We start from the raw sequence: 19980 nt of genomic DNA, 5'->3' as shown, positions 1-19980 counted from the left end.
TCAGCCTCGAATCTGACTTGGAAAAAGGTCTGAAAATTTGCATTTTGCCGCAAAAGTTAAACTATACCCAACTTTTGTTTGACAGCACTTCACCACAGAATCAACTTTCCATAGAAATTGCATAGCAGTTTGCTACTATTTCACGAGCCTACACACTGCTAGCGACACACTTGCTCACATGTAGACCAACCAGCTAATACATGTGCATATAAATAGGCAGCCAGTTGGATTAGCAAGCAAGTTGCCCCTAGAGTGGTTTCCTATGCAGGTAGCTACAACAGTTTATCCAGCGGGTTCATTTATGTTTATTTTCTGTCAAATTTAAAACAGACATTTAAAATGGTTGAAAGTATAAAGCTTCAGAAGGCTCACACTGCTTGTCCCAGTCGATGTTGTTTTGCGGAGTCGTCATTCATAGAATCCTTAAAATGAAGATGCCAAGTGCAGAAGAGTCAGAATTAGGGATACATTTCGGAAGGTTTTTAATTTCCAAGCGAAGTTACTGTAAGCAAGGAATATGGGGAATTTTGTCAATTTTGAGCAATTTCGATTTAAAAAGTGTACCTTCATCCATCCATCATCTACCGCTTATCCGGGGTCGGGTCGCGGGGGCAGCAGCTCCAGTAAGGAACCCCAAACTTTCTTTCTCCGGGCCACATCCACCAGCTCCAACTGGGGGATCCCGAGGCATTCCCAGGCCAGTGAGGAGATATAATCTCTCCACCGAGTCCTGGGTCTTCCCCGGGGTCTCTTCCCAGCTGGACGTGCCTGGAACACCTCCCTAGGGAGGAGGCCAGGTGGCATCCTTACTAGATGCCCGAACCACCTCAACGGGCTCCTTTCAACGCAAAGGAGCAGCGGCTCGTTCTTTCGGTCATGACCCAGCCTTCATGACCATAGGTGAGGGTAGGAACGAAGATCGAGAGCTTTGCCTTCTGGCTCAGCTCTCGCGAATGTAATACGGCCCCCGCTGCTCCGATTCTCTGGCCAATCTCTCGCTCCATTGTCCCCTCACTCGTGAACAAGACCCTGAGGTACTTGAACTCCTTCACTTGGGATAAGGGTTCATTCCCTACCCGGAGTAGGCAATCCACCGGTTTCCTGCTGAGAGCCATGGCCTCAGATTTTGAGTTGCTGATCCTCATCCCAACCGCTTCACACTCGGTTGCGAACCGATCCAGTGACTGCTGAAGGTCACAGACCGATGACGCCATCAGGACCACATCATCTGCAAAGAGCAGCGATGAGATCCTCAGGCCACCGAAATGCAACCCCTCTCCTCCACGACTACGTTTCGATATCCTGGATTACAAACAGGATTGGTGATAAAGTGCAGCCCTGGCGGCCCAACATTCACTGGGAACGAGTCCGACTTCCTGCCGAGTATCCGGACACAACTCTCGCTTTGGGCGTACAGGGATTGGATGGCCCTCAGAAGTGACCCCCTCACCCCATACTCCCGCAGCACCTCCCACAGTATCACCCGGGGGACCCGGTCATGCGCCTTCTCCAGATCCACAAAACACATGTAGACCGGTTGGGCGTACTCCCAGGCCCCCTCCAGGATCCTTGCGAGAGTGAAGAGCTGGTCCGTTGTTCCACGGCCAGGACGGAATCCGCATTGTTCCTCTTCAATCAGAGGTTTGACTATCGGCTGAACCCTCCTTTCCAGCACCTTGGAGTAGACTTTACCGGGGAGGCTGAGAAGTGTGATACCCCTGTAGTTGGCACACACTCTCTGATCCCTCTTTTTGAATAGGGGAACCACCACCCCGCCACCCCCTAGGCACTGTCCCAGACTTCCATGCAATGTTGACGAGGCGTGTCAACCAAGACAGCCCCTCAACACCCAAAGCCTTCAGCATTTCTGGACGGATCTCATCAACCCCTGCGGCTTTGCCACTGTGGAGTTGTTTGACTACCTCAGTGACTTCCAACAGGGAAATTGACGATGGTCCCCCATCAGCTTCCAGCTCTGCCTCTACCATAGAGGGTGTGTTAGTCGGATTCAGGAGTTCCTCAAAGTGCTCCTTCCACCGCCCGATAACCTTCTCAGTCGAAGTCAGCAGGGTCCCACCCTTGCTGTACACAGCTTGGATGGTTCCTCGCTTCCCCCTCCAGAGGTTCCGGATGGTTTTCCAGAAGTACCTTGGTGCCGACCGAAAATCCTTCTTCATAGCTTCTCCAAACTTTTCCCACACCCGCTGCTTTGCCTCTGCCACGGCAGCTTCAGCAATAGAGGTTTTGAACATCGCCCACTCAGGTTCAATGCTCCCAACCTCCACAGGGATGTCTGAAAAGCTCCGCCGGAGGTGTGAGTTGACAGCTCCGCCCTTCTCTTCACCCGAGTGTCCAAAACATGCGGCCTCAGATCAGATGATACGATCACAAAATCGATCATTGACCTTTGGCCTTGGGTGCTCTGGTACCACGTACACTTATGAGCATCCTTATGTTCGAACATGGTGTTTGTTATGACCATTCCATGACTAGCACAGAAGTCCAACAACAAACGACCGTTCGGGTTTAGATCAGGGAGGCCGTTCCTCCCAATCACGCCTCTCTAGGTGTCTCCATCGTTTCCCACGTGCGCCTGCGTGTACCTTCTAATAGTGAATTTATTTGGGGGAGAAATACACATAAAAAAAACAATACTAGTTTTTATGGTATGTTTTGATCGAAAATATGCCTGTTTAATTGAATTGTAAGCATGTGCAGCACTTTGCAGCACTGTTCCATCACATGTAGAGATCATTGGCCAGCATTTCAGTAAAGTCACACCACTGCAAACACATTCTCCCATCACATGTGCAGCCCAGACATTCATGTATTCTCCATAAATTCCTATTAATTCCAATAGACAGTTTCAACCTTGAATATTCCCAGATATTTGCAACCCTAGTCAGAATAGAGACAATTATATAAAAAATAAATAAGTGACCTTTAATTTATGTAGTGTATCTCAGAATATAGGAAACTGGGTGATGCACTAAATGATGTAGAGATGAATATTATTCTCTTGATTGTTTTCTTTCCCTTCATGTATCCTAGAGTTACATCTGATTGTATATTAAATAGATTTTGTAATAATCGTGTTCTTCTTGTTAATCCTAAACCAATAAAGACATGCTTGATATATGCACTAATGTTATACGTGTATAACAGAGTAAAGATAAGAGACGAGCAGCATAAAGTCAGCTATTTATATTACTGGGTGAGACAGTGAATGTCACTGATGGCGCCTACTACACAGAAGTTATAACAGTTTTGTATGAGGGATGTAAGTATGTAAGTTTGAGGCATAGTTAATATGCTGTAAAACCAAATTAATGGCATATCTGTGCTAAGGTGCATTGTGGGAGCAAGTGATTCCAGACACTTGGGGCACAGACACGCTACAACTGAGCCCTTCTCAGTCACGCTTCAGCTGTCATAGCTGTCAAGCATAATTAAGACAGCGTCTGCCAAATATCTGAACGCCTTTAATAGAGACTCCTGACTGGATGCCACGTATACTCAAGCCTGCTCTGCTTTTAGACTCTGACTCCCACTCCAAACTGCCTGTTTACGTTGGCCCACGAGCATTTGAGACTTCACAATATGGTTATTAAAAAGGGATGAAAGCATGATTGCAAATTTGTATTGTCCAACATTTAAAGGGGACATATACAAAAGGTCACTTTTGCAGTGCTTGTGCACATAGAAACTGTTTCAATATGACAATCCAGTCAGTTGTGTGCTGCCTAGGTCAGAAAACACGGGATTTAACAAACCATTCTGATCTGGCTACCCTTGCTATGTCACATGCAGGCTCATCAGAACATACCGCCCCCCATCTGAGTATCCCAACCATCGGCTTGAGGACTACTTTAGAAATAGCAAACCATATTTTTCTCGCAAGACAATCAGAGTACACTGACATTTGGAAGGGGTCTTAAAGAGGCAGCTGCAAAAACCGAGCATTTCAGACAAAGAGTGAAAACAGGTTTATTCAGGACGACAGTATGAGGAAAATAATGTTTTTTTACATTAAAGCATTGAGAAAATGTTCTGAAACACAAAATTCAAGTATGAACCTGATAATTAGCATAATATGTCCTCTTTAAATAATGAGGCAAAATATTCTTAGTCAGGATTAGTTTGAGGTATTCTGCCGAAGTCCCTGCTGGCTGGTTCATCACGGGGATTCAGTGAAACAATTAGAAGACAATCAGAAGATGTTTAACGCTTTTTATCAGGGCTTTAGAGATAACCACATCTAATTTGCTCTCTGATGCTCTTTTTCTCTTCCCACTTGAAATGACTCAAAAGTCCCTCAAATGTAGTGTGAATTTCCAGTAATTTCAGCTACAAGCTCATACATCTTGTTTGCTTCACTGCTCTTTTTTAGGGTGTGCCTGTTGACTTGGACTGGAATTGCTAGCAAGCTAGTTAATGGTCTTAAAATATGCTTTCAGTTTTTTGTTTTTGTATGTTTCCATAGCAGATTCACAGCAGGTTTGGCACCTTAGCGAGTGGTTTTGAAGAGAGAAAAAATGACACTGTCGTTCTGGAATAGACTACTGATGCTCCTATCTTGAGCAGCCTCACTTCAGTGTCACCACTGTGTTTAAAATATTCAGATCTGACAATAAACCTTTGCACTTGTGGCAATGCTGGAAAGGCTGCTAACATGAGTAACGGCAAATGGGTGAACTGCTATGTTAAACAGCACTATCAAAAGCATCTGTGCAACTGCAAACTACACAGACTGCCTTGAAAATGGCTGTGTTTGATAATGTCTCATCTTTCCCTGCTGTTATACAGTATGTGTTTTCTCTTTGTTGAACATGAAGGAAATGGCAAAACTACATGCTTTTTAACTTCCTCTTAAATTTCAGTTTTGCATTGCTTTTGATCCCTCTTGCTGTGTGCTTGTCACTCTTCAAAGCTAATGGGGCAGAGGAATTCAAATAATCTGATAGGCCATCTACACAAACATCCAAAAAAAATGACAGAGGAGGAAATACGAGGCAGAAGATGAAAGAAGTTGAGAGGCTGACAAAATAGAAACAAAACAAAGGACCTTAAGTTTTTTTGCCAGCCTTCAAACTTTCCCTCCTTCAAAATACAATAACAACCTTACGCTCGAGTGTGGAGATAAAGAGGGGTAAAACCTGTAATTTATGGTGTCATGAGAAGGGAATGGTGCGGATGGTTTTAAAAATAGTCACATCAGAGGTCTGTGAGAGAGAAGCTGCTGAGAGCTCAGCTTTAATATCTCTCAAGTGAGCACCACCGACAGCCATTGTCGCACACAGTTATCCCTGATACTCATAACGTGTGGGCCTCGGCACACAGGCAGGCTGGTCCATTATGGATCAGAAACGGAATGGGAAATGAACCAAGCTCCATGCAGCTCTGAAATATGTTTTTTTCTTATACACCCTCGTTTTCATTTGGCGTCTTTTCCTATTCCGTCTGTGTTTGTGCTGCTGTCAGTCTCTTTCTGTCTCTCACTCTCCTGCGCTCACCTCCTCCCAATGCTCCCAGTGGGAGGGTAGCAGCGAGGGTCACATCAATATGTACAAGCAGGACTCTTGCTTGTACGTATTGATGGGACCCTCGTCACCTGAGGACGGTTTGTCTGCTCTGGTACTGTTATCCACTCATTCTTCTCCACTTTCCAACATGGTCAATTGAATCGAATTCTTCAAGTTCCTAAGGTAACGCTTCTGTGAAGTGGATTTGGATTTAAAGATAATAGGGTAGAACTTCTTTTTTTATCTAATCGATTTCAGGAAACAACGTTGAAACATTTTGGTGATGATGTTTTTCTCCCGCCACAGGAGCTATTTTAATGTGATGTATAAGAGGAAAAGACAATCCAGTTATAGGTGAGTGTGAAAAGAGGGACGAAGCTTAGGAGGCAACATCTGAGAAAGCAGAGGCATCGTCATCAAATATCTCTTTTAATGAACACCAGAAAGCATTTTGAACGCCTGCAGCATATCCAATACATAACCTTCAAATTAAAGAGTTTGGCTCTTTTTAAAAAAACTGATATGAAGTCTTCAGAGGAAATACATTTTATTATCCTAAGCTCATATGGATCACGGATATCTGGAGGATGTCCCTAAAGACTTTGACCACTTTCTGTTGTCTCTCGTAAACTTGAATACCCTCCGACTCCATCCTGTATGACATTCCAAGAGAAGAGAAAGAAGTCCCATCGCTTTCACATTTTGTATCTGCTCAAAAATAGATTAGATGCTTTCTCAAGCGAGCGTGAGCGCACACGCACGTCAATGCCTCTACCTCAGACCATTAACCAGACGGAGGAATGAAATGTGGGATCGGAAAAAGGGGGCAATTAGAAGGAGAACAAATATTAATGGAAGTTAAGAAGTGACTCACAAACCCAATTACAGCATTAGCCAGGCAATTTAGATGAGCTCTGCGAGAGCCGAGAATCCTGTTGAAATGTACCAGCGGTCTCTCTGCATTAACAATGGCATTAATTCCCCTGATTCACAGCGAGGGGAGAAGAATAGAGCAAATACAGCTATTCTGCCTCCTTTATAAAGAGATTCTGAGATTAGGAATAGAGGAGGCAGAGGCCGCCATTCTCGTCTTACCCGCCCCAAACACACCGCAGACCCCTGGAGAGTCTCAACTTGTTAAATAGCACCATTCTCCTGCTCTTCCCAAAGGCTTCCCAATACCGGAACGATAAGTAAACCACAGGTCTTCTATGCACAGAGAAATGTCCCACAAGATAATTACAGTGAAGACATGGCTGGCTGCTGGAAGGCTCACTAAAGAGAAAGACATAAAGAGATAGATATGGAGGGAGGGGGTAGCACAGAGCTTTCTGCTGCTCTTGCACTTTCCCTCTCCACCTATCGCCATTGTCAAATTGCATCCTTCAACCGAAGCTGCAGCCACACGTTCCCATTGGGGACGTGCGGCCCTGACAGCCTGGCCAATCAGCAGCACCCTGAGGCCAGTTGAAAGCCCTTCTGGCGTGCCTCAGGCTAGCAGGGTCCAACCAATCAGTTAGAGGCCAGGCTTGAAAGGAAGGCCATGCTTGGCTCAGGGAGCTACGAAGGCTGCCAATGAGGGTCCAGAGGGGAGTTCGAGTGGCTCGGAGGGAGGCTGCCAGTGGGGTCAGAGTGGACGAGGGCAGACTGACAGTTATTTAGTGAGAGGCTGAGCTCTGTGTCACTCACAACAGCACAGCGCCTTTGTACTACTGGGCCGGCTCTAATGGGACTGTCACCTTCTAATTGTCCGACTGGGGATGCCGAGAATGACGAACAGGCTCAAATACACAGACAATACATGGAGTGACACACATATACACAACCTCACAGCACAAACCAGCAAACAAAAGGCAATGTGCACAAATGTTTACAAACACACACTCTTTTTTTATGCGGAAAGAGATTTGGGTTTGTGGGTAAATTCTCCCGAGGCTCACTATGTAAGACTGCACTGACCTGAACATTCAGCAAAGGCCTGGGGCTAATTCATATATTACACCTAGTACTTTCCATTATTTGTGTGTAAAATATGAATATATTTGCTATACACCAAATTGCTATCCACTATGTTCACCATAGTCGCTAACTTTGTCTGACAGCTTGTTAATAAATGAGATCCAATTCAAACATTGATTACCTACCCCGCCCCCTGATACGTTTCACCCTTCCTCCCTTGTGTAGACACTCTGTGTGCTTCACTTTGTCTGTGACAGTTCGGCTGCGTTCGAATAGTCAAGAAAATGACGTCCCATGTCTTTTCCTAACCACTTTTCCATGACCTCTTTGGAAAACGTCATGAGGTCAAGGAAAGATGTGAAGGAGAATTGATAATGACTGAGGAAAAGACTTGCACTAAGCTACGTATGTTTTTAAAAAAGTAAGGATTCCAGTCCAATATCAAATCACACCTCATAAGAAGGATGGTTTCAATATATCCATAGTGTACTTAAACAGTGACGGGACGGCGGATGTTATTGATGCCCCTTCACTTAGCATTTAGAGAATTTGACCCGCTCTTATCGTGGGTCATTTCACTCAGTTAGGAACCTTCCTAAGCAAAAAATACCACAGCCTTCATCTTTACTGTGTTCCAGCCTTCACTTTCTTAAGCTTTCCTTGTGTTCATCTGCACACTTTTCACTTTCTTTAGACTTCAATTTCTTAGTATTTTTGATACCTCTGCCTGTTCTCGGACTGTTTTCCAGTGTATTGGACCGTGCATTCAGGTAAAAACGTTGTATTTAAACTACTCTGTGTGTTCGAGTCTTGCAATTGAGTGTGTTGTCTGTTGGTACTAGTGTGACCTTGATACAAGTTCTGAATGATAAAAAGGGTTATGTGAGGAAAAAGAATAAATCAATCATCTGCTAGAGCTGAACAGTGCATTGTGCTTTCTGGACTACTCCAACAAAAGGACATGTATTGTAGAGGCAGTCGGGTTTAGTATGTGGTAGATCCGTTCTGCAGGAGGCACGTTAGGCAGTACTTCTTCATCATGAACAAGTCAAATATGTGGAACAAGATTAAAGGGAGCTTTATTCCTGGAGACCATTGTTGTTATTGTGGATGAGTCAGCAACAAGGAACTCCTGGATTCTGGGACACACTCTGAGGATCGTGTCGGGAGAAAAGGGAGTGAGGGGCGTCCTGATTTAAACCAAAATGAGACACGTCTACAAACTCTGTCTGCTTATTGAAGCTGACAGCTAAACTGACAGACAGACACTGCACGTGGAATTGATCAATGAAGCTGAGTTGAGATGTAATGACTATCTGATTGCATGAACCCATGCTTATTGGCTCTATCTGCATTAACTGCTATGTAACAGGGAAATAGAGTCTGACTTATTGGAGTCATTTTGAGGTATTGAAATGGTTATGGTTAATTAAATTAAAATCTTTACCTGCTGTCAATAGACAGGGGAAATTACTTTGTTCATACCGTACAGCTCAGCCGTGAAGATTCGATTCAATTGTGACTAAATTATACAATATGTAACAGAGTTCACTGATGTTTTATCGCAATTTGGACAGACAATGTGACACAGGCTACTAAAGAAGAAATGCTCTGCTTTTACAGTAGTGAAGAGTACAGAAACTATTGAACCACAAGATCGAATCACTGCAGCATCTGAAGAGCTTGAACCCAATTAAAGCCCACAGTTCTGCTGCTCCAGAGTCAAACCTCATGTTTTGAGATTTTCACACTGTTGAGAATACACGCAGATATCGTGTATGTTCTGACATTAATGTAAAAATGTTGCCATGTTCGAGTCTTTCCCCCCCGGTAAAGATAAAGCCCTATGTAACTGGGGGTGAGCTGACAACTCGTGTTAGCACGTTCCTTATAGAGAGTGCACCCAGTCATTTCATGTTATGTTTTAATGTACTACTTAGAAATCAAATCTAATTAAAGCCTTTGACTCCACAATAACTGAAACTCAGGAGTAGCAAATGAATGAGTTACAACTCCCTGTCAATCAATTAGGTGTTATTAGACATGAGATGATTTTTAGGAAGTAATTCTCTCCGGATACACGCATTAATTTTCAATTATAGAAACAGGCTTGGCGGACGTCTGCGTTCTCCAAGTGCCCTTCTAGTTTATTATGAAATAGTTTAGTGAAACAACAGCTTGGGATGCTGAATTAATGGAAGTTTATACTGGGGCCATGCTTTTGTTGTTTGCCCTACACTATCCATCACTGCCTCTTTCAGAAGTACAGGAATGTGAGTGCAAGTGCTTTCCATCTGCAAACTGGGCTGGGGAAATAAGTAATTGATGGGAAAACCTTCACTTTTGGGGCAAATAATTGTATTAAGTGTTAAATGTAGATAAATTCTGTCTTCAATAATGTAATAAAATGGAGTACATTTTGTCCAACTTCCTCATATGTTGATTGAAACACACACACATGAACACATATACTCCCACGCACACAAACTAGACAGTAGGACACAATGATTTTCAATGCACAAAGGATGCAATAAAACTGCAGACAAAACAAGCGGATCCCAACAGTGTATTACGAGCTGTAATGAAATACACGGTGCAATATGAGGTTGTAAATAAACCGCCGTGTTTTCATTTTGCGTACCGAGCGAGCAGCAGTACAGACATTACAATATCATTGAGTTAACTTTCTCCCACACACATTTACAGTATATATCACATATATTTGACCAAATTAGGAAACCAACAAAAAGCCACTTATAGCTTCTGTTTCTTCAGTAAGCGTCAAGTTTTCTGTTTGTGAAAAGTTAACTTGAGAGGTGAGCAAACTTAAACATTTGTTTTTGTTTTATATGCTTCTGTTCGCTTCTGATAAAATCCCTCTAAATGAGGAGCCCCAAGTTATTCTATTTGCGACACATTCAACACTACATTGTACCTTATTATATTACCCTGTGAGCACTACCACAATGGCCTATTCAAAAATAACGAGGGGAACCAAATCATACTGAGATGCACTTTAATAGGCCGGTTCACCTATTCACCTTGAGACCTTTATTTTTCTACAAGAATGTGAATGTATGAGAAAGACTAAATTACAGATATCATTACAGTTTCATTTAGCTCCATGGAAAGGACATGGAGCCATGCAGAGAGGGAGAGAAACTGCAAACAAAGATTTTGATCTTTGGTCCTTCACTTGGCTGTGGAATCATTTAATATTATAATAACTGTCCACAGTGGGCTCAATTATTTCCAGCTCGTATTGTTTGTTTCCCTGTCCGAACTGTGGGTCAGAGAGGGAGCCAGTGTTTGAGGCCTGGTTAAATGAAAGGAAGGTCTTGTCTCTCCCATATTCAGACTGCTTTCCATCAGTTGTGCCTCAATGGTCCCAGTGTAGGTGCTGCAGGAGACGGTTGAGATGAGAATGCCACAAATGGCCTGAAACTAATGTTGGCCTCCCTCACCCTGCAGATTTACAGCACTCCTCAAAGACTTTCTATCTTTTCTTTTCTTTTTTTCAATCTCAGCCATCTTTCTCCCCGTTCCCATCTCCCGCTCCTCAACGCATTTTACTTTCTCAAAAATGAGTAGTTATCACCATCTACCACCATCCATTTAACTCTGAATGTTTTTCAAACTCTCCATTTCCACCACACTTACATCCGTCATGTCAAATAATGTGGCAGGGAAAACTCGGAAGCATATTCCATTTGAGCACAATGGCAATGACATCACTGAAGGCCTAGGTGTGAAATGCACGGCCCGCCACTGCATAATGACAACCAAGGAATAAACCGAAAGCTTTGTGATCATATGAATTATTATTTACAATTAAATCAGCAGGGGCTTTCTTTTGTATGTGGAATTGGATTTGCCCGGGATTAATCAAATATCCTACAGCAGCAGAGCTACATTAGCCTCTCTTTGTACTCAGTGACATGCTAGCAGTTCTTTCTCCACTAACACTGAATCAAAGAGAAAAGCCATCACACACCTCTTTGGTAACGCCATTTGCGTCCTTTGATTCTTGCTAATTACACTACGAGGGTTAATTGGTCTTTTTAAACCCAGTGAACCGACTGTGTGACGGCTCGAGTGTAGGAACACAGGTGAAGAAAACTTAAGGAGTTAACCGCAGCACAGGAGAGTGCTGTGTCCTGAAAATCAAATGCGAAAGCTTTAAAGGTTGTTCTTGGCCACTACTGAGAGCAGCCAAGAAAGAGCACGAAATCCCCACCGCTCCTCTCCTCGGCTGCCTGTCAGAATGGAGAGCTGTCTTGCAGAGAGACAGCATGAGTCACATCCCCCATAGTGCACTGCTTTCAGCTGTGTCTGAGGGCTGAGACACACCTATATTGTGTTCACATACAGTATAGCTGGAAGCAACTCACACACACACACACACACACACACACACACACACACACGCACGCACGCAAACTAAGCCAACCTCAACACTCACATGGCCACACGCACAAATGAAGCCCTTGAGGTTTAATCCAACCATCGAACACCCGACATGTGAAACGGGGATAAAAGAGGGTCATTTTCTCCAGCAGAGCAGCACAATTAGGTGCCTCCCCTGACACTCCACGGCCCTGCTGTGCGCGTGTTTTGTTTGAGGGTGAGTGTTTCCTGCTTTAGTGGAAAATCTTTACTCTCGCAAACACGTTGGTGAAAGGCGATTTCCGTAATCCAGGAGTGTAAGTCTCGCTGTACAAATGGGCGTAAGGGACTTTGCATGTATGTATGTTAGTGGGTATATATGTGTGTGTGTGTGTGTGTGTGTGTGTGTGTGTGTGTGTGTGTGTGTGTCAGAAATGCCAGCAGAAAGCTGCACGTCTGTCTGGGTGTCTGATAAGAAGCCTTGAGTGAGGAAAGTTTAGAGTAGCAGCACAGAGCTCAGGGTATGATGCCTCCACGGGAAACTTGCTTTAGATTTTCATTATTTCTAATATTTGCTGTTATCCACTAGTTGTAGTTATGAACTGGTTTTATACATTTTACATTTTTATTTTGAGAACAATAGAACTGTGAATAATCTGCAGGGCAAAATTCAATCCTTTCGAGTTCTGGAGCCAGATGTATGAATGACGCATATACATAGAAACCATAGTGACAAGCAGAGCTGACAGAGGTATTCATGTTCAAGCAGAAGCATGAAGGGCACATCTAAGTCTGACTGGGAGTGGAAAGTAGTCATGGATCTACAGGGTCATGTGCATCTGGCTCCTGGTGGTTTAGTGGCCGCACATGATGTAAGTGTTACATTACCAATGTCATGTCATTATGTCTTCTCTTAGTCCATGGGCGCAGGACAACATTTCATCAGCCAAGGTGGCAAATCATTTTATTATGGTAGAAAGTCTATATCTCTAGATGATATTTCCACATAATTCTTCCCAAGTGGTAGCTTAGTCACAGTTATAAAACTTCGATGACTCGTTGACAATAACCCGTTTATGATGGGGTTATTGGAGTATCCCTTTAATGTGTTTGCACATGTAAACACCATAAGGGAGAAACCTGAATATGGCTGCTGGAGTTCTCCGTAACAAAGCGTGATTATGTTGCATGTACACAGCTTAGCCCGGGTAATTGAACGCCGCAAACTATCTGCGCGGGCGGGCTTCACCCAAGTGACACTATGGTGGCAACTAAAGCAGCTCACTTTTGAAACGATGAAGAAACAGAGTTTTTCCTTTCGCTAATGCTATTCATTTTTCAATACAATGCTCTGATATCCTATACACCCCAATACTGGTGCACATGTAAAAGCTAAGAGGTGCCAGGCTTCAGGAGAAAGGGAAACAGTGAGTAGCCTACTGCATGTAAAATGCTGTTTCACAGGCTCTGACCAGAATATAGTTCTCAACATGAAATACTTATTGTGGTCATAGTTCAAGATATTGAACATTGTGCAATATATTGTCAATTAGCAGCTTCAGTACAACATAATCTGCATCATACTTCTATTTAAAAACAATATTGGTGGAACCCTATTGCACTGGCAACACTTTAAATGTTGTAAGGCAGGGGATCATTTAACCTGCTTCCTCAATAGCTTTCCATCGGTGTGGTGCAGCGTTAAGACACAGGATTGGAAATGTATGGACAATTGTTGATTGAGTTGTTTGAATCACAAAGAAGTAAAATACCAAAATGTGACTACACGTGACTAAAGGTGTCTTTTTAGATCAGCGATCTGTAAACTGTACTGCACCTGTAATGACAGTGATCTACACTGAGACATGTTGTTGAGATTACACTGTTTTTCTTACGACATCTCAGGCATTTCATCATCTGTTTTGTAAAAGGATGATTCATGAATTGTACTTTTTTACACTAAAAGAAAGGGAAACATTTGGAGGTGTTGTTATTTAAAAGGGATGGTTTTACAGCTCCGGCCCACTTGAGATTATATTGGGCTGCATGTGGGCTATGAACTAAATTAGACATCTCTACATCCTCCTCCTCCTCCCCGTGTTTCTCGTCTCTATTATAGCATTTTGTTAATTCATTAATCATTTATAGCATGAGAGTATGTTATGTAATACATTTGATTTAAATTAAGATTTTAAGTATTAGATTTTTTTTGTAGTACTTTCATCCTGTGCGAACTGTGCATGAAGCTTTATTACCGTATTGTGTATTGATCTTCAAAAGTGTTGTTTTGAGGCCCCCAGGCCTCAGAACATGGATGTTATCACCCATTGATTCAGACGTGCTGTAATCTACAAAAGGATGCACTGTGATATGAAACATACTTCAGCAGCTATACTAACAGGTGGAGGAACGCCACTGAGAGAGAATACTCCTGAGTAATCCTTAGATCCATTTCTCTGAAACCAAGCATGATGTGCGTATTCGTGTGCTTTCCAAGCAAGGATTATTTTTTTCCCATCTGCCTGTCTGTGGCGCCCAGAGGCACAGCAGACAAATCACCTGGCATCATGACTTAAATCGGAGACAAGAGCAGCGCTTTTAGCCTGCTGGGTGTCTCTTGGCCTCACGGTGATTGTAAGAGATATTTCTCTATATTCCCACTCTTCTCTCTTGCCTGACCTGAGTAAGTACTTAGAAACAATATATGGGCTGTCTACTTATATTATCTTTTTATTCTGCAAAAACAAGTTGTATAAAAGTTTTGCAAAGACATTCCACATCGTGTGTGGTATTTTACTGGAATTATACAAACTGTCACTCACTCTGACAAGCATGTGAGGGAAGGGTCCTCGGGAGTTTTCAGGCACATTGATGGGCGGGATGACCCAGTCTCTCTTCTGTCGCCGCAGCCCATTGGCAGACGAGCTCCTCTGATGTTTTCGAGTGAACTTGATAACTCTGGGTTGGGAGTCCCAGGCTCTTGACAGCATTTCTTCAATGCCAACCTGAAAAGAAAGACATAGACATATAATATGATGCCACATCTACGCATTGAATAACTTGCGCATATTATCATTTGACGGATGCCATTTCGCCACAATAGGTTGGAAGACGAATCTATAAAGTGCTGTAAACAGTTTTCCCCTCTGCTAAAATTGAAACTGATGTAAGCCCATTTTGGGAAAGTGACATGGCGGCAAACACAAGGAAATATAAATAAAAAATGTTCTGAATGCTGCTGCATCACATTTCATCAGGTTCATGGCAAGACACACTTAGCCTGCCCAAGCCCTAGGCTAAGAAAGCGAGACCTCCCCGAGACTACATGGCTGGGTTTTGTCCACCGAGGTGCTTTGCTTCATCTGCATCCCTGCACAGATTTTTCAAGCATCAAACATTATTCCTGCCAGTCCATACACTGTATATAAGAAGTGTACGTAGCTAAGCCACAGTGACGTCACCCATTGGTTTGTGGACTGCGGTTTTGAAGCCTCGAGTTTGGTGTTTTTTTGCAACCAGTGACCATGGATGACACGAGAGGGAGGAGCTAAGTACAAAGTGCCTTAAAGCATACCCGACTTTATCGTCTATTTTATTCTAAATGGGACCATCATTTACTAAATAAACATAATGCAGTATTGAAGAAGACTTGAAACTAGCGATTGAGACCATAAGCTCGTCAGGAAAATGTTTTGAGTGAGGAGTAGGGTTATTTTCTCAGACTTTTATACAATCGGTCTTGTTTTTGCAACCAGTAGAGTCTCCCACTGCAATTATAAGGCACTTCCACATTGGCTTCACTTTTCAGACCCAGATGTTGCCGCTTGTGCCCGTCCCTGTCCTCTCTGTCCGTCCTATAGACAGAAAACAAAGTGACCCTTAGCCCTGACAGAAGCCTAGCATCAGATGAAACCGGTATTGATAAAATACCAGCGTAATAACAAGGTGAGCAGCAGAGAGAAACGGACTGCCCTGCACTTTGGTTTGGATGTGTGTGCTTCTTATTTTTGAAGTTGAGGTACATTCGACATCATACAGCACTACGGTAATATGGGCAACCTTTGTGGGAATGTATGGGTGTGTGTATACAACCTTCTGCAATGACTCACTCCAGCTACAGCTGCAGAGAGAAGATTGTGTTCTTACTCATCTTGCCTGGTAAAATGAGGGTTAGAAGGGTGGGTAAAAGAGAGTGTTTTTCCCCCATCTTCTATGGTGTCCTCCTGTGTAAAATGGTTGTATTGCTGTAATCCACCTAATCCTATTGTTGTCTCTGCACCCCATGTACACACGCACACATGCACACACGCACACACATTCACTGGCAGGTGTGCTGCAGTCACCTGAAGCACAGCTCCTGCTCATCCCACCTGGAGCACAAACAGCGCTGTCACACAGACAACGTGTTGCCCACGCCAAACACAGGCCGGCAGTTCATCATAGCAATATAGGCTACACCTGCTTTGCCTGTGAGAGAGGCAGAGTGTAAGCTGTGCCTGAGCAAAGTGTAGTGTATATTTCTTCCTCTTTTTGTTGTTTAAACTCTTCACGCATTCACTGCTCAGAGGATTGGACCGCAAACCCAGTGCGGACCTCTGGACAGCCGGGGCTGAGGGTTTAGCTGGGCAGGAGCACGGCGTAGAGGGAGCAGTGTGACCGACCGGCGGATGGTTAGAGGACAGAGAGAGGAGCTAGGGGACCAGATGTGTTTCCCAGATAAGATAACTCTTGTTCCAGATCCACTCATCCAAAACACTCACAGGTACCAACTGGCACGGGGGTGCAGCCAGCCCCCTCCATGGGCGGCAGGTGGAATTAGTCTCTGTCTGTGAATATGTGGCTGTGTGTATATTTACTCATTTGAAACAAACAAGGGAAAACAAACATCATGTTCAAAAAAACAACATGCAAGAGCGGATAAACAACATTCTCTGTGGCAGATGAGGATGAATCATCAGGACCGTCTCCATGTCAGTGCAGATGGACACGTATTATATATATAATACCACAGCACTCCTCATCTATTCTCACTCCAGTTTTCTGTGATCATGATTAAGTCTGTATCTCCCTTTTTCCAGGCTATCTGCAGAAAAACACAATAAATGAATAGTCACTCTATACGCCAGCCAGTCCTCTGACGTAGGTAGTCCGTCAGGCCTGACGATAACGAGGTTGAAGCATCCGATTGGTCGGGCCCCAACATTCCTTTGGAAATGTTGCCAAAACAAGAAATGAAGAAGAGAGACGGTAAGGCAGAGAGACAGACACGGAGAGGGACAATGAAAGGGAGACGTCCTTTATTGTGAATCTGCTTGTGGATGATATCGGCGTAGTGGCTGCATGTGACTGTCACTTTCAAACAGCATGGCAGATGACAGGCTGTTGGCATTGTGACAATACCAGAATTACAAAGGGAAGAAAGAAAAAGTGGAAAAAGCTCTCCATGGGCTGCCGTGAAGCTAGGTGCTTATTAGGGTTTGGGGATTTTTGTGTCTGAATGTGTGTGTATGAATACAGTATGTGCATGTGCAGTGTGATAAGCCATGCCCATGTGCACATATGGGAAATCATGTGTGAGGCTGACCTTGATGCAGGCATGCGGACGTGTAAATGTGTAAAAATAATGCATGAACATATGTGCGGGAGTATTTGTCTGCATGTCTCCCACAGTGTACATGTGCGTGAAAACATGACAAGGAGACGGTTAGTGTGTCCCCGATGCGCCCGGGGCTCCTGAAACCCAGAGGCAGCCAGGGCCAGCTGGCAGCTCCTTGCTCCCAGGCAGGCTGCACATTGCTGGGGCATTCTTTAGGGCTGCAGCCGCCGGGCCCTGGAGCTGACATCTGGAGGTTATCTGACAAACAGGCAGAACAATACAATACGAGTGTGTGCTCATTCCCCATTCTCTGTTCCGTGTGTGTTGATTCAGGTCTTTTGATGTTATTTGTGTATGTCTTTAGTGCTGCAGTTCCTTTTGCTGGTTCGCTATATAAAAAAGGGATAACAGTGCTAGTGAATGTTCTCCCATGAGATATTCTCTCAAAAACTAAAGTGAAGAAAAATAACATTTAAATCTCACTTTATATAAAATTCTCATAGCTGCTATTTGCCTGTTGAGACTTGCAGCTTTCCAGTATGGATTGTCAACATAATCAGGCTATAATCACAAAGTTTAAGCACACAGCAAAAGCGCAACCATCCAACCTTGCCGGTGTTGCTTTTCAACGACCAGCGGGCCCCCGGGTCCTACGTTCCACCCTGCTGCCGGCCTTCTCCGTAATCTACCTTGAACAGGTGAGGCTGTCTGGGGAGAGTGCGGTAAAAATGCTAATTAAATAAGCACTAAAACCCGCTCCGGCAACCAGTCAACTCCAAATCCAGTGGTGCATAACTGATGGGCTCTAAGCTGGTGGAGAAGGCAAACCAACGTGCCATGAAATCAGTATGAGTTGGAGAGCATTCAACGAGAGGCCCTACCTGTGTGAGGTGCGATAGCCTGAGTACATAGATACAGCGGAAAGGGCTCTCAAGCCAAAGATGCTCTACACTTCAATTGCTCTGGTATTGTACACTGGAAAAATTAAATACTAAAATGAGCTGGTTGATCGTTCCAAGTATAATAATTCCTGCTGCTAAAACAGCGCAGTGAGAAACTAAGCCCGTTATTAAAAGCAAATCAATGCATTCACTAGTGCTGTATAACAAAGCGAGAGTAAAACAAGCCACAGTGTATTCTATGTTGACGCTAATTCATCTGAGTATAGATGAACCAAGCATACAATTTGTTACACTACAACACCTCTCCCCACACAGTATCTATCTAAATGAGCTGCTATTTGAGCTGTCTGTCTTTTAATCACCATTGAGAGGAGAGGATATCCTGAGCTGTTTGTATCCTCCGATGCCATGTTGATAACGCAGAGGTAGGTTGCGGTTAGGTGATGCGATTATGATTACCTCTATTCTAAAATTAACTATTGACTTTCAGAACAAAGAGATGGGCTCTGATACGACTACTCGCCTCTGTGTGTGTTTACTGAACTCCAAGAGGATGATAGGGCTGCAACTAAAGATTATTTTCATTCACGGTTAATTTGTTGATTATTTTCTTGTTTAATTGATTAGTTGTTTGGTCTCTAAATGTCAGAACATGTTGAAAAATGTCGATCAGTGTTTCTCAAAGCCCAAGATGACATCCTCAAACTTCTTGTTCTGTCCACAACTCAAAGATATTCAGTTCACTGTCACAGAGGAGTGAAGCAACCAGGATATAATCACATTTAATAAGCTGGAATCAGAGAATCTTCTTTGAGAAATACTCAAACTGATTAATAGATCAATAACATAGTTAGCCATTCATTTAATAGTTATAGCTTTGCAGTTCTTAAGAAAAAGGGAACATGATGTGAAATCATTGACCTAAACTGCACAAACACACTCATGTTAACTGACTTACTACGGAGGTCATGTTTTCGGTGCGGTTTGTTGGTTTGTTTGTCTGTTTGTCAGATATGTATTGGCCTGATTTTCATGAAAATTTGTGGAAGGGCGTATCATGGGCCACGGGAAGAAGCCAATACAATGGAGCAGATCCCAATCACGGAGCATATACACGCATTACTTTATTATTTATGGAAACAGCCTTGGCCTGGTCTGCGGTCTCCGAGTGCCCTAATGCTATATATCAAGGGAAACATATGTGGGACAGTGTACAGTCTTACAGCAGAGAACAGCTGTTCTTTACTCTTACATTTACCTATACCTGCGTAAGTGTATAAACTCCGACCCACAAGTTCATTATGGCAAACAAAGAAAACTTACAAGACCTCAGTTAGAGAGGATGGGACTCTATTCTCCATTGGTGCAACTTGTGGCCGAGTATATTTTGCACACTGCGGACGCAGACACACAGTGCCTATAGATTCTCTTTTGTCAGTTTGTACGAACAGGTTTACCACGTGAATCTACAAACACAGCATGTAGCAGGTAAGACATGTACGCCATGTTTTAGCCATTCAGGCTGCATGGTGCTAGAGATGGTCTGAACAATCTCAACAACTATTGGATGGCTTGCCAAGACATTTTGTACAGACATTCATGGTCTCCAGACGAT

At 43.5% G+C, this 19980-nt stretch overlaps 1 protein-coding gene across 1 annotated transcript in view; it reads right to left on the bottom strand.

Moving 5' to 3' along the window:
- The window catches only part of LOC115008342 (cadherin-4-like), a 207244-nt gene that overhangs the window by 49855 nt on the left and 137409 nt on the right, over nt 1-19980 (bottom strand). The window contains 1 exon segment of the mRNA XM_029431890.1: nt 14690-14872. Coding sequence (XP_029287750.1) covers nt 14690-14872 — 183 coding nt within the window.

This window comes from Cottoperca gobio, chromosome 5 (genome assembly GCF_900634415.1).
Source record: "Cottoperca gobio chromosome 5, fCotGob3.1, whole genome shotgun sequence".
Taxonomy (NCBI): Eukaryota; Metazoa; Chordata; class Actinopteri; order Perciformes; family Bovichtidae; genus Cottoperca; species Cottoperca gobio.
The sequence above is the reverse complement of the archived record's forward strand: the minus strand, read 5'-3'. Positions and strand labels throughout refer to the sequence as shown.